This window comes from Scomber scombrus, chromosome 2 (genome assembly GCF_963691925.1).
Source record: "Scomber scombrus chromosome 2, fScoSco1.1, whole genome shotgun sequence".
Lineage (NCBI taxonomy): Eukaryota > Metazoa > Chordata > Actinopteri > Scombriformes > Scombridae > Scomber > Scomber scombrus.
In genome coordinates, this window is record NC_084971.1 from 22,377,983 (window position 1) to 22,393,159 (window position 15,177).

General features: G+C 42.0%; 1 protein-coding gene across 4 annotated transcripts in view; it reads right to left on the reverse strand.

Annotated features, from left to right (window-relative positions):
- Positions 1-14,611, reverse strand: part of lef1 (lymphoid enhancer-binding factor 1) — a 41,079-nt gene extending 26,468 nt beyond the window's left edge. For 2 of the 4 annotated variants that reach the window (XM_062431125.1, XM_062431127.1), the window contains exons 1-3: positions 14,411-14,611; positions 12,210-12,270; positions 10,828-10,955 (exon numbers count right to left, since the gene is read on the reverse strand). In XM_062431125.1, the coding sequence (XP_062287109.1) occupies positions 10,828-10,955; positions 12,210-12,270; positions 14,411-14,611 (390 nt within the window). Of the gene's footprint in view, positions 1-10,827; positions 10,956-12,209; positions 12,271-14,401 lie in introns of all 4 variants that reach the window. The other 2 variants (XM_062431126.1, XM_062431124.1) reach the window with 2 other exon arrangements.
- Positions 14,612-15,177: the final 566 nt, after the last annotated feature.

Sequence of the window (15,177 nt, forward strand, 5' to 3'; positions counted from 1 at the left end):
CACTTTTGCTCCTAGAAGATACACACATTATGCCCCTTTTTTCCCTTCAAAAATGATCCACGTGCACAGTATGACGATCACCTTAAAGAAGCGGTTTTGTAATAAATCTCATGACTGTTTTGGTACAGGTTATAATGAGAGGAGGCTCACACCAGGGTGCTAAGAAGCATTCATGGTTGTGGATCACATTGCAAACCTTTAGGCTCATTCACATTGTGGACCATACAACAATACCAGCAGCCCACTGTTTGGGTGTGATTCCACGTTTTAAGGGATTAACTGGTAAAGACTACCAACAACTGCTTTCAGCCTGGAATTAGTCATTAACTAAACCACACATTTTAGGGTTTCTTTCTAACCAGGCGCACACGCCCCTGCTAAGATCTGAATGAAAAGGACAAAGCTATTCAAATCTGATCCCCTCCAAACAAATGGCTTTTCTCCATCCCCACAGAAGCAGGGAACACTTCAAGAACCTCTCTAAGGATCTGAACAGTCACGTGAAAACTCCGCCCCGTCAATTAGCTTTGTGTCAGGGTTTTGTGGGCTTTAATACATACAAAACAATGACCATGTACAACATGGCCACGGACATCGTCTCCTTATCCCTTGATACCTCTAAAGAAATGGTAATGGTGAATTTCTGGAGCACAAAAGGGACTCCTTAGGCTCGGGGCATATGGTTACAGCAACATCGTAGGGCACACTCATGCACCTGATGCCACAAATCTGAACGATAACCATACAATACATGCACTGTGGTCGTAATACAGCTCTTAGCTGCATTTAGTGGTGGTGGACTGCTCATGTGTTTTAATGTAATCTCATTCATCTTATTGTTAAGACTGAATAATCATTCATGTGCTCGAGTAGGGAGTATGATAGAGCTATAATGATTAACTGGTGGGTATTAATCAGCAACAGTTTTCATGATGGATTTAACTGATTAATTAATTGATTGATTTGAGTCATTTTTTCGAGCAGAAATGCCAAACATTTACTGGAAATGTAAATTGTTATGGGCATTTTTCACTACTTTCTGATGTATTATAGAGAAAACAATTACCTGAGAAAATAGTCGTCCAGTTAATAGATGAGGTAACTCATTTTTAGTTTAAGGCTTTACAATTTAGTAGTTCTGTATTAATGCAACATGTTGTGTTCAATCCTGTTTGTGCATCTTGGCTGTTCACAAGCAGCAGAGGATGGCCTGAAGTTGCACAGGTACTTATAGTATTCCAATATATCCAATGTTAAAGGTTTTAAACTAATGTCAGACACAACTTTTTGCTGTTTTCTTGCTTCGTTGTGGAAGTAGAGGTGTCGCCGTCGCTTGTGATGGGAGAATGGAAAAATGTAGATTGGAAGTGCGGGGGTGCAGTGGTCACTTACATTCAGGCATCTTTCATCATAAAAGATAGGGGTACAGTGGGGGTGGATTGATTTGATGTTTTGATGCATTGTTTGATGACGGGCAGCTCAAAGTGGAGGATGCCTCTGTGATGTCTCTCCATTGGAGGACATGAAAAGCGTCACCTGGCCCCTGAGCCGAGGGTTATGGCTGCTAGTGGATTTAAGGGCTCCCGCTGAGCTGGACGGTGGCTCCATTGATGTCGCATAATCCATTCAGCGTGACCTTTATATTTTTAGATTCAGCTCCACTTCCCTGTCAGCCTATCTTGTTAAAATGATCGCAAACATAAAGACTCTCATCAACTACGTGCCATTATAACAGGACAGTATATATAATTTATTTAATGTTTACATCCCATGAGGAAAATAAGTGCCTTCCATCACCAACCAAGCAGTCCGATGATCAAAAGAAACAGGGAACACAAGGCGAGCTCATCAGATGAACAAACACATTCTTGCTAGATATCTTTGTGGGTTTCATCATCCTGCATCAAGTGTCTGCTGAGGAAAAAAACAAAGCCTTGTTCTCATCCCTGTGACATCAGCGGGTACAGACAGAGCGCAGGGGAAGAATCAAAGCCAGGACGATCATATATTTCCAATTAACTGCTCCAAAAATATGATTCTGCAATTTTTCCTTTGCCCTCCACGCAACCTCCAATTAACTGTTTCTAAAATCCCAATATCATAGGCTTAAAAAAGTCAAACAAATAATCTTATAACGTACGCTATGTGGTATTAGTCATGAGCATCAGACTCTTACCACATTCTAGATTTGCCTAAACTAGAAGCAAACATAATTGGGATAAATCTCCTCAGTAAGCCACATAAAAAAGCAGAGGGGTGTAAATTGTTACACTGCTGTGTGTTAAGACACTGAAACAGTTGCACAGATCAGACGAACTGCAGCAGCAGGGAAAGAGCAGCATTCAGCTCTGCTGTTTTCATCTGTGACTTGGGGCCACCGAGTTTTTCTCCAGCCATAGTAAATTGGGCGCCTGGGGCAGGAGTCTTGGCCAAGCTTGCATTTCGGAGCCGACTGCGGAGGGCATGAGGGATAGAGATATGGCACTGGAAGACTGGAAGGGGGACGGGGCGGTGAATGGTGGGGGAGGACGGCAACCGCAGCGGAGGTGACATAACGCACATGTTTTAACACAAAAGCGACCTGGCTCGTTAGCACGCTAACTAGCGAGCTCCATGGCAATCAGCGCTCATCATTCTCTCCGTTCTCTCGATTCACCTCGTCATAAATATGGCTACATCTGCAAGTGTAATCACCCCATTGTACTCTGATTTTCTGCTCTGCTGGACAGCAGCATGGCAGCTTGCTTTTCAGCACCTCTCCCTCTCCCTTCAGTCCCCTCCTTTCCCTCAAGTGCCCTCGCCTGTTCCTGGCTACTCCTTCGCTAGTGAGGCCGGTGTGTCTCACAGATTACAGAGCTCCGGTCGCTCAGGTAACAAGAGTCACTAATCTGGCTGGGGTTGAATTACACATAATTGCCTCGGCACCGTGATTGATTTCAGCCCTGGAAAGGAAAAGACGACGGCTCCCCCCCAAAACACCCCCACCCCACCTCCCTCCCTGCCTCTCTCCAGTGCTCACGAGCGGCAGCCAAGACTCTCCATCTAGTAGGAGGCAGGAGGCTTTGAAGAGATCAAAGCCAAGGCCGGGAGCAGTTGCGCGCCCTGGGAATACGGGAGAGAGGCTTTCTGCTCCTCAGCCCTATTTTCTAGCGTCATGTCGGATTGCAGCTGTATTGCATTTCGCCAGTTTTCTTAATGCTCTTGGTTTTGACTTTGACATCAATGATCCCCCTCGGTTTCTTCAAAAACAAGGGGGGAGGAGGGTAAAAAAAAGAAAGTGAACAAGGAAGAAAAAGGGAGGCAAGGGGGGAAAAAAGAGAAGGAAGGAAAGAAAAGAGGGGGGGAAAGAGATCTACAGACTGATTTTTATTTTCACAACTCCATAATTGCCCAGTTCAAAGGAGAGGAGGGCAGAATGTAGCATTTGTTTTCAATTCTGCTGCCGATATGAAAGGAGCGACAAACTTTTATGGGTTTCCCAAAAATTAAAGACAGGCTTTTTTCACAGTCAAAGAACAGGGTGTTTTTTATGGCCAAGACCACACAAAATGAACTGATAGCAAAGCCCTCCTCTTTGTCCTCCCACAGAAAGCTCAACAGCGTAGTGTAGTTCTTAAGGTCTCTCTCTCTCTCTCTGTGTATGTGTGTGTGTGTGTGTTTGCACATATGAGTCTGCGTCTAATACCCGTTTAGCGTATGTGTTGGAAATTTTTTTAGACGAAAAGAAAAGTGGTTTGATGTTTAGAGCGAAAACACAAAAGGAGGCATGAAGAAAGAGTGCAAGCTATATCCATCTATTCATTTAACAGCTTGGCTAATAAAGCCTGGTGGCGAGAAGGCACCCTTTGTACTGTAACTATGCAGGCCCTATACCAACCTCCTACACTGGGGACCATTAATATTTCAACGCTGTCAGATACACATTGCATGTGAGCCTCTTTAGCACTCACACCCACAGCAGAGAGAAATAATGAGCTTCTGAAAAATATGAAACAGCAAAGAGGAGGGAGGGAGAGCGCGCCACGGACTGACCAACTTCATACAACAGAGCAGCTATTGATCATAGCTCTATTTCTTAGCTGGACAAAGTGTGGGCTGTTTCTGCTTCTCTGAAGTCTGGACACAGCCGGCAGGATTTGCACCCATGTTTCACTCCTGTGGTCCTATTGTTCCCCTTGCTGCAGTTTACTAGCTGGAACACTGCTCGTCTCTATATTAGACCTACACGCTGTCAGGATGAAGTCAATCAAGCTATTCATGTTTTTACTCATTTTATGGCTGTATAAGGAAACAGTGATGTACTGTGAGCAGCTTTTAGGGACTGCTGTTGAGCTTTGAGCTCCAATCATGGCTAAACCGGATCAATCAAGTTAAATGTATGCTGTACGGGCATATTTTTGGGAAAAACAAACAATAAAACCAGTTTTGAGGCATGATTTTAAAATGTATTAAATTTGGAGCGTAATCAACGCAGAGTTGGGGCCCCATTCTTAAACTACAACAAACAGCTTTGGCAAGAGACAACCACTTCACCCACTACCCCTTTAAACTATGCACAGTCATAACAGAAGGAGTTGCACAACGAACTGGCAAAAACACACCACACATGCACACGCTGCCCTCTTGACTCCATTTCTGATCCACCCTTACAGGAAGTCCACACCCAGGCCATTCAAACAGAATTGGGCATGAGGGACAACCTTGGCGAGGCCCTCCACTGACCCTGGAGATCAGCGGCAGGCTGCTGGTGAAGAGTGAAACCCTCTGAGCAGGTGTTGCGGGTCTGTCCATGGAAGCCTGACTGGCTGGCTCCAGGCAAGCACTGCCTGATTGGTTAAGCTTCATCCAATTCAGTGGGAGGATGGGGGAGCGAAGAAAGTGTCATCATCTATGAGTGCTTCGCTTTGAGCAGTAACACATGCCCCAAAATAAACATCAACAGGGGGTTAAGTGTGTGCCTGAGTGTCATGCTCACCAACCATGACACTCCCGATTGCTTTTCTCAGACACATATAGAAACACACATTTTCAGCTTCAGCTTTGAACACTTGTTAATGACTTTTCCTATAGCCGGCTTTCATTTGCGTCACTCATTTTTAAAGTGGTCACAGACAGAAAGACGACAGTCAGAGGTCTGATTATATCTATGCTATGCTCGCTCCATCTCACAAATGTTGTTTAATACAACGTAAATGTAATGTAAAGACACCTCTTTAGTGTGTTCCTTTTGCTTTGTAATAATAATAGTAATAATAATAATAATAATCATAATAATATAGGACTTGTAAATATTTTAAAAAGTGACACTGATATAAAGAATATGAACGAAAACTATTTCATCCATTTATCACATGGTTAAGAGTCTACACATTCACTGATTTTTTATGCTCTCCCACATCAATCACTACCAAGAAAAAGTAATCATCCAGAACTTCCAACCTTCATTGTCTTATTTTTGGTTCTCATCTAAAACACAACAACGCATATCTGCAGGTCTGTGTAGACAATCACTCCGCTGAGCTCCATTTAACAAGATGAAACACTCTGATCAGGTGATTGCAACCACATGGCGTCATTAGCGCCGTGCATATGGAGTAAATGTGTCAACCAGCATCACCGTACAGTGGAGGACGAGAAGGAAACCTTGGCGTTAATGGCGCTGTTTATAAAACACCAAGAGACCCGGCGGCACTACAAAGAATCTAAGAGGCCAAGTGTTTCTTCTGTGGGAGGTCCCCCGTGCTGTCCTTCATGTGTACACACATATTTCACTGTTTGATAGAGCTGCACAACAGATGACATCAACGTCAGCGTGACTCTTTGATACATGCGCTGCCTGACTGATGAAAATTACTGATTTGGTATATATGGCATAAAATAAGGCGATTATATTACTGCCTTTTGACAGTTCATATATTTTAATTTTGTTTTAGACCATAATAAAGGAACATATAGACTGTACTGTACTGTACTGGAGACTGCTTATAGAAAATGATATGAGCTGACAGTGTGATGAGCAATGATCATATGGAGTCCAGCTGCTTTAAGGCAAAATGCTACATTCAACTTCATGCAGCAGGTTCACCCTGTAGTGAGACATTTTTAAAAACCTACAGAAGGTGCTATAAGCTGCCATATAGAACATTTAGTGGACATGGAAGGCTGCTGGTAAATGTAGTGTTCTCTTTAAGAGGGATCTTCCACGGTAGAGCTGGGGGCATGAGCTCAGGACACACATGGCACTGAGGGACACCAGAGCGGTCCTACCAAATCCCGTTAGGTAAGCCTGGGTTAGTGATTCCACGCTGCGAGACACTGGCTAGCAGATCCGTCACGTTCCCACTACATCAAAGGAAAGTAAAGCACTGCACCCCCCCTCCACCCACTCTTTCTCGCCATGAGGATCTGCAATTGACGGTCCAAAGGGAAAAAGAGTGCACCGCGAAAGAGAGGGAGCTCTCTAAACGCTCCCCATCATGGCAGCAAAACTCGTTTAAAAAAATAAAATAAAATAAAAAATCAGCGATTCTATCCGTTCCTCTCCTAAAGCAGTCGCACCAAGACCACAAGACAGTTCAAACACAGCTGGCGACCTTCACATCTTCACAGTCAGGTGAAAACCGTGTACTGTATCTCTGCTCTATCAACATTTCAGAGCTAAGAACACGTAGCCATGTTTTTATCTTGTCAACCATGCATTTAGGAGTTTACTCAAAAAGCAGTCCGGTGGGATGTCATGAGCTCACGGTTTGTAAGATTTCTTTAAACCTATTGTAGAGCATGTAGAACAGGAGTTTCGTCAAGGGTAGGTGGCGAGATTGAAGGCAAATAGATTTCAGGTCATTTAAAAATATGCACTGCCTGTCACATGCATAGTGATCTTTATTTAGCAGCTGTCATTTCTTAATTCTAACTTGAGTTTGGGAAGCTAAAGGGCCACTTACTCAAAGATAAACACCTCAAAGCGACAAAGTTATCTTCTTCCTCGCATCAAACCAAACGTGATGACAGCCTGAGCCCTTTGGAGACTAAACGTCAAAAACATGATGGGAGCTTTTATGATGATTCTGACCAAAATTGTAAAAGCATGTTTCATTTGTCAATACAAAACAATCACACAGAAGACACAGAAGCCACACAGCACACAATCCTCCCCTATCATCAAATCATCATCTTTCCCAGTTTCAAAACACCAAAGGTTCAAAGTTTAAAACAGCAGAAATATGAATCATTACATGTGGACTTTTAACATTTTCTAAATCCTCAGGCACTGACAGGGAACACTCATCCTGATGAAGACAATTAGGGTGTTTACTTGCAGTTAAGTGACCAGATTATGCTCTGCTTTCTGTGGTGACTCATTTTCTTTAATGTCATCACGTAAATAAGCAACATGTTTTTCATAATCAGGATAAAGGATTAAGACAAACTTGATTAACACAGATCCCGTCTGAAGAAATCAGATTTCTTAAAACATGTTGACTTAGGTATCTATTGTGTCCATATGTGCAGATATAAAGACACAGGACAGAGATAACATTGTAATAGATTTGTAATGGGATGACAGGAAAGATGATTTTACATAGCTGTGCGTGTCCTAAAGTGAAATCTCAGCACTGACTAAACCTGAACTAATTAATGGGTTTAGTTGATCTCTACAACATTTGTAAAATTCAACTATATTTCCACATCTGTGTCATCAGTCCAAATGCTCTGATCCAAAAATATATAATAATAGTTCAAAGTGAAGTGTTGCATATATCACTAATACACATAAAATATACCAGCTGATTACCTGCATTCAATGGATTACTTCCAATAACCTGTTTGTGTGTGCATGTAAATCAAAATGACAACATGACGGTGAATAATGTTTTGAAAATGCTGCAACGTACACACTTCTTCATATAGCTAATTAGGCATCAGTTCCAAGCATCATCTACATTAAACACAATGCTTTTTTTCTCCCCTAAAGGAAGGGGGCACCTCACATAATGACCAAACAGTCTGTGCTAACTGACCTTTTTGCTCAGGAAACCCTGCAGACTCCACATCCTAAAAACAGCTATAGGTTTACATAAACATCATTCATAACACACCAGTGACTCTCTGAAGTGGCCGAGTACATGCAACTGAACACAATCCAGCATCTTCACACCAAAATCTTAGCTCTTGTGGCAGAGGCGACTCCTCAAGCTGGAACCCCCTTAAAATCTGCTGACAATCAGCAACTCCCAACAGCTCCATCATGACTGGACAGCATGTGCAGGAATGTCATGGTCAATGGAAATCAATCTAAACTACTGGGATTGGGGGCGGCAGCGGGGCTGGGGATGGAAGAGAATGAAAGAGAATGTGCCTTTGATCTTGGTGAAAACCGATCGCAGGCCTGCAGATACTGTGGCTGCGGTGGCCAGCAGCAGAGGCAGCAAGCTGACATCAGTGAGAAAGCCAGAGGACTCATGTTCCGTGATCCTTCCACCAAGCCCCGGCTCTTTTTATTGGATAAGTGAGAGAAACGTATATAAAATGACTACCGTTTTATTGAAGACAGGATGAGGGGGAAAATTGGGTGAAAAAAAAAGCAGCCATGGTAAATGAAATGAAAGTGAGGCTTTAAAAGTTTTGGCAGCAAGTACGCAGCCTAACTGCCTGGCTTAATTCATCTGCAGTGAGGGGTAATTTCCTCTCATACAGTCAGCTGGTCTCCATACAGACCTCTTCAAGTTTTTCAGTGTGTACAATGGAATAATTGATAAAATTGACCAGAAAATAAGCCATAAAAAGAGAATTTGGAAAGCATCATACCCCACATTTCATAAACGATTCTATTTGTACACTGAAGAGGGCGAATCATGAGGTAATCTGGATCGTGTTTGCTCCGCAATGTCACATACCTTTACCCTCTGCAACTTTGGCAGAAGGTAAGCAATGCAATTTTAACATCATTCCGTGATAGAGTTGCGTGTGAATGAAGATCCTTTACACACAGCATGTGGCGTCTGCCCCCGACAATCACATCTGCCGCCGAAAGTCGATTCTTATAATAACACAGAACTCACATTTCACAACTTAGCCCTGATGAAATTAACTCAGACGCAATGCAAAAGCACAAACAACCCAAGGCTTTTGGTTCTTTTGCAGCATGTGTGAGTGTTTCCTGTATGGAGGCACCAAACCGTGGCCAGACTGAGGCTGGTTGTCTTCCCAAGTGTGATACAGAGACATGTGCATGGACAAAACAGGATTAGAGTGGACAGCTGCTGGTGTGCCCTGCGTTTTATGTCTGTCTTGGAGGAGAAAATTTGCAAACGGGACAGACACAGGAAGCCGCCAGAGAGAGAGACCTGCAGCTGGCCTGAAATTAATACCGTTACAGGGACGATATCTGCAACAACACATCCCACCCCTGGACAGTACTATAAACTCCTCTGCAGGGCAGCCTCGCAGACTTGACTTTGCCTTCCAGGCCTCCTCAGTCATGCTGAGCTAATTAGTGGGCTTACTTGAGTCTTGTAGACATGCATCACTTAAGATTTTAACAAGATGAGAAATACTGTATATCTCATGTTAATCTTCTGGAAAGAATGGCAGGCATTTGGTTTCCAAGGGTCACATATGGTTGTCAAGGGGACGGGTGTCAACAGTTGCTGGTACAAGAGGGTAAATATCACACTGAGACACAACAAAAGAGCAACACATTACGAACACTGGAAGGGTATATTTGGATTCAAATTCTACCTGAAATGCAGCCTTTTAATCACAAATTCTTTGATTTGAAATTGATTAAATCTTTATGATTTTACAGGGATGGTTTTCTTACTAAACAGTGATATAAATATGTTGGACAGCTCAAGTTTAATTACTAATACATCAAAGTGCATGCATTTTACCTGAAAACTTTAGTAAGCTACACTGTTTTATCCCTGCTTGTTTGTCACTATGTCTCATGTAAAGCATTAATTGTTTAGTCTCTATAATAATTCAAATAATGATAAATACTAATCTTAAGTTATTAGAACCCAATGCAATATCACAAAAACTGTTATTGTGTCTAACCAACAATGCAAGCTCAAAATATCTTTAGATGAGATTTATTAATTTACAACCACTGAAAATGGAGAAAAGCGACAAAATCCAGAAGCTCAAAAACAGCAAATGTGTGAGATTTTAGTATTGAAATCCTATGAAAGTACTGCAACACTTGAGTGAAATTTAATTTTTTTGCAATTTGTAGTTGTTTTGTATGGATTGTGCACACAACTGAAACCATGAATGATTTTCAACACAATAAATAATTTGTTTTAAAAGGAGAGTTTCCAGTCATGTTTTAAGAGTCTGTGAGCAGGTGGAGCAACAGGCCGCATGCTGCCTTCTGCTTCTGCCTCCAACTCTGTATGAAATGGAGCAAGATATGACTGGATGCTGGTAACATTTACCACAATAAGTAGCTTTGCTATGACAGCATTTACAGTAAGTCATCTAACTACATCTCATGTTTTTTTAAACCGCAAACTAATAAATAACTTGGAGATGAACCTAAGCAGGTGCAGCACGATCTACCATCATCTTCCTGTTTGTTTTTGCTTTGTTTTTCTCACACCCCTGTTTAAAAAAAAATTAAAAACAAATCTTGATTTTACTAATTTCACATAGTTTCCTTGCAAAATGAGTAAAGCTTCACACTTTTGTGCTCTTTAATGACACTCAAGTGTAGTGATGTCCCGCTATGTTTTGGTACTTATTCTCAAAGCTTTACACCAACAGTGTTTCATATCATAGATTGACTTGTAAAAAAAAAAAAAAAAAAAAAGAGCTGGTACTGACCGTTCTGGGCATGGGCGGCGAGAGGGAGCCATTGTTCATGTAGGAGTCGTTGTTCATGTTGCTCATCATGATGTAGCCTGGATAACCCGAGTACGGATGGCCTTTACTGTACATGTCTTGATGCTTTCCTAATAAAAAAGGTGGAAAACAGACAATTTATTGAGCGTTAGCGTGAGGCTCACAGATATATATATAAAGCATTGGTACAAAGGTCAGATCTTTAATAACTTTATTAGGTTATTTTCAATTTTATTATCACCACCAAAACTTTTATTCTCTTAACCACATCAACAAATCTTCAGAATGACAAATTCTAAATGTGCTTCAGTTGATACGTATCAGCTAAGTAATAATGAGAACTCTGAACACAAAGTTCGCCTGCTTTTTTGATGCGGTAATGATATCGCTGTCGATCGCTTTAACCCGTGCCCTATTTTGCCTCAGCCTTTTGTTTGTGCCCTTTCTTCCCGTCTTGGAGAGGAGGGTTGTATTATACAGAGGAACAATGGAGCCCCTCTGTGCCAATTAGCACCAATTAGAAGAACATACAGACTGTGTCAAAACAGGAGACGCCCCAACTGTTCCTCTATGCCTTTGACCTAAGAGGGGGGGCTTTATACAAGAGATCTCAATACACGCCACTCGCCACTCAACTGCACACTGCGTAATAAGGCCTGGGGGGGGGGTTGGGAGTGTTTGTGGTATTTAGCCTGATGGCAACATGGATCCTGTTGTGAAGAAAGCTAGTGTTTGGTTTGAGGGGATGCTATTCAGGAGTGAAAGGACAGAACAAAGAGGAGACACACTCCTCCTCAAAGTCCTAATAATGACATGCAGCAGCGGGGTCAGGCTACAATAGCCAGAGAGCAAAGAGCCCCGAGCGGCAGCAACATGTTGCATGTGACAGTGCAACCGGAGAGCTGGGGGAATGGTTTATTGGGGTAATTGCATAATGAAAAACACAAGAGCCAGATAGAGATGTGATTCTGAATGATCTTCAATTGTAGCTTATCCCATGTGTGTCATTAATGATCACTAAAAAATTAAAACACGAGGACAAAGTGCATATCCATCCACTTACTAAAAAAACCTTAATTCTAGTCTTTGTTTTGAATTTCTGCAGGCACCCTCATCTATGAGGTATAGCATGAAGGTATAGCATGTCCTGGCTAGACTTGGATCAGAAACTATCTCTGTGAGCAATAGTGCAACAGTGTCAGGAAATTGAGGTGGTGCTTCTTCACCCTCTCACCTCAACTTCTCAAGCTACGGCGAAATTATTTGAAAATCTGAAGCAGTTGTGTTTTATTGCAGCTAAATGGCATGCTGTCCTATAAAACACGCTGACTTAACAAGCTCTTGCTTAAGGCTGTGTCACTTACCATCATCCGGATGGTCTCTGTGTTTTTCGTGATATGAATCTTGCGGTATTTGTCTAGCTGCCTGTAAAAAGAAGGGAAAAAAAGAAAAATAAGTGATGGGTGAATCAATTAGGAGGGCCTTCAAACGCAGTTACACACACAAGACCTGCTGATACGGTCAGACACCCAAAAAATACTGCTGGGACAAATACTGCCGTCACTTCCCTTTGCTTGTCACCAAAGCAGAACACATTCAAACACACACACACACACACACACACACACACACACACACACACATACACACCACTATCTTTAGAGGGGTGATGGAGCAGCCTGCATCAAAGCTTCAAAAGAACCACTTAATTAAGCTTCATGTCCTTAAGGAGCTTACAAATTAACTTGTTTTCAATACCATAGGTCCACTCTCATTTTCATCTCTCGGTTTTAAGCCTCCTTCTAAATTCAAATAAATAGAGTGTATTTGTGTTATAATTTAAAAAGCTCTGTGGAAAGTGAAGTAAAAATCATCCCATAAAAAAGGAGGAAATTGTGCAGACTGTTTTTACCCTTTAAAAAAAAAAAGAAAAGAAAAATCCATTGCACTTTGCACATTCTATTTTCTTTCTCTTCTCGACTGTGAATTGGGAAAGGGACCACTTTTTTGGAGTTAAGACCCCTCAGGATGGCTTCAAGCTGAGCGAGGGAACTTCACTGGATTCCTAATTAACATTCAGCCTCTGTCTCGTGCATCTCTAGGACATTCAGTGGTGAATGTGTGCCGTCTCGTTTGGGATGTGCCCAAAAATTCAATTAACACTGCGGTTAATGACAAAACAGCCGACTAAACTTTACGATGGGGAGGCTGCAGCCTGCATCCTGAGCTCAGTGCATGGCCAGATGGATGCAGAAAGAAAATGGAAAAACTACATTTTTACCTGTGATGTTTCATGTACATTGTGTGTGTGTGTGTGTGTGTGTGTGTGTGTGTGTGTGTGTGTGTGTGTGTGTGTGTGTGTGTGTGTGTGTGTGTGTGTGTGTGTGTGTGTGTGTGTGTGTGCTAATAAAATCCAATCTATGTCACTGGAATATTAAGTGTTAGTGTGGATCACTTTGTTATAATTTTAGAAATATTAAAAATGCATCATTAATAATTCTTCCGTAGAGATTCTTAATGCATTCACATACAGATTTATACATTTAACAATTTCACTGCCACATAGCCTCGTAATATCTTTAATCTGGCCAAATAAGATCAGGCAAAATGTTTAATGTTTAGTTAAAATTCTCAGTCTTAAAAACATGCAAAAATAATTTGTGAGCAACCAAGAATAATATTATTAGGAATTAGCAGGAATAAATGCGAACATCACATCCTGGCAGTAAAATGACTCACTGCTATTTTTTGTCCTCAGGACCTTTGAGGTAAGTTAATTAATCATCCTGTTTGTCAATAGGTTTTAAGCCACATGTGCTGAACAGATTTGTGTGCTGGTGTTTACAGCTGCTGAGGGTTATACCAAAGCAAACACAGCTATTAGCCTGCTTGTCACTGGCAGCACACGAGACCCCAATTCTAAGCCTGACATCTTTAAAATATCTTTTCTACTCTTTCCTATTTAAATTGCACTGGCAAATTCAGACTCAGAGGGTCAAGCACACACTTAGGCCTTTAGTATACCACTCGTGAGATGATTGGGTGTTAAGGATGCAGTATTTAGACGAGCATCTTCATGGTTTCAGGAGAGAAGGTGCAGCTTGTACACCTGGTTCTGCAGACTTTAAGTGGCATCTTTAGAGCTGTTTTGTTTTTCTAAAAATGAAATACACACAGTGAGACAATGGAGGCCGTAAATGCACCTGAAAGTCAGCTTGAATTTTATTTTAGCCTCAGATGTGATAAAGGCTAAATGAGCAGGGGTCTTCAAAGGAAGAGTTTTAATTTAATTTTAGGCCTGTTTTTGTTCATTTTTCAGCAATCTTTTTAGGTAAACAAACTGTTCAGACAACATCAGAGTCATTCATATCACAGTGTTGAAAGCTAAATGAAAGGCAGATATTTGAATGGTTGATGGGGCTAAAATAACTTTGTTTACAGGCCGCTGCAGGCTGTTTCCCCTCTCTGATGGAGTTCAGAGTTGATAACACACCTTCCCCTCTCCCTCATCATTCACCACGAGTGAAAACACACACACACACACACACACACACACATTACTCACATCGTGGCTGTTGCTGTTGGGGCTGCTCTCCGATTCGTTGACCAGAGATGACTTGATGTCCGCCAGGTCTCCCTCTTCCTCCGAGTGGCTGAGCTCGGCGAAGATTTGCTCTTTCTGTGGGTCTCCTTCGTCTTTGAACGGGATCATTTCGTCTGTGGCGCACAGCTCCGGGTCTCCCCCGCCGCCTGATAACTGTGGCATTTTTAATTTTCTTTTCTTTTCTTTTTTTTTACTCTGTTTGTTTCACCAAGAAATCTAATAGCAACACACGCGCCAGCACTGTCCCAAACTATAGAGGGAAAACTCCCCACTAATATCCCCCGAAACCGAGTGGGAAAACGTCCCTCTGCTTCACCGGATCGTCGACCGTGAACACGCTGCCGGTGTGTTTTGAAACGGAGCAACAGGAGGAGTGAGGCTTTAGTCGGCGTCCTTTCTCACCAGCAAACTTTAACTAGGAGGACTGAAAGTCACACCTGAAAGACTTGAGATGTGAAGGGTCAGAATCAATGTCCGGTGCACGCCTCAATGTCATGAGGGGAAAACAAAAAAAAAGAAAGGGAGACAAACCACGAGTTAAAATCTCATCACTTCAGTCAACACACACACAACCGACGACGGAAATGGTCCTGTAGTGTAGAAATGTCTCAACGTAAAAAAAAAAAAAAAAAAAAAAAGTGCATTTATAAGAGAACGAATATTTCCTCGGTGGTCCAGTGAAGAGCTGAGGCGTCCTTGAAAGTGAAAAAAACAGGAGGCTAACAAAA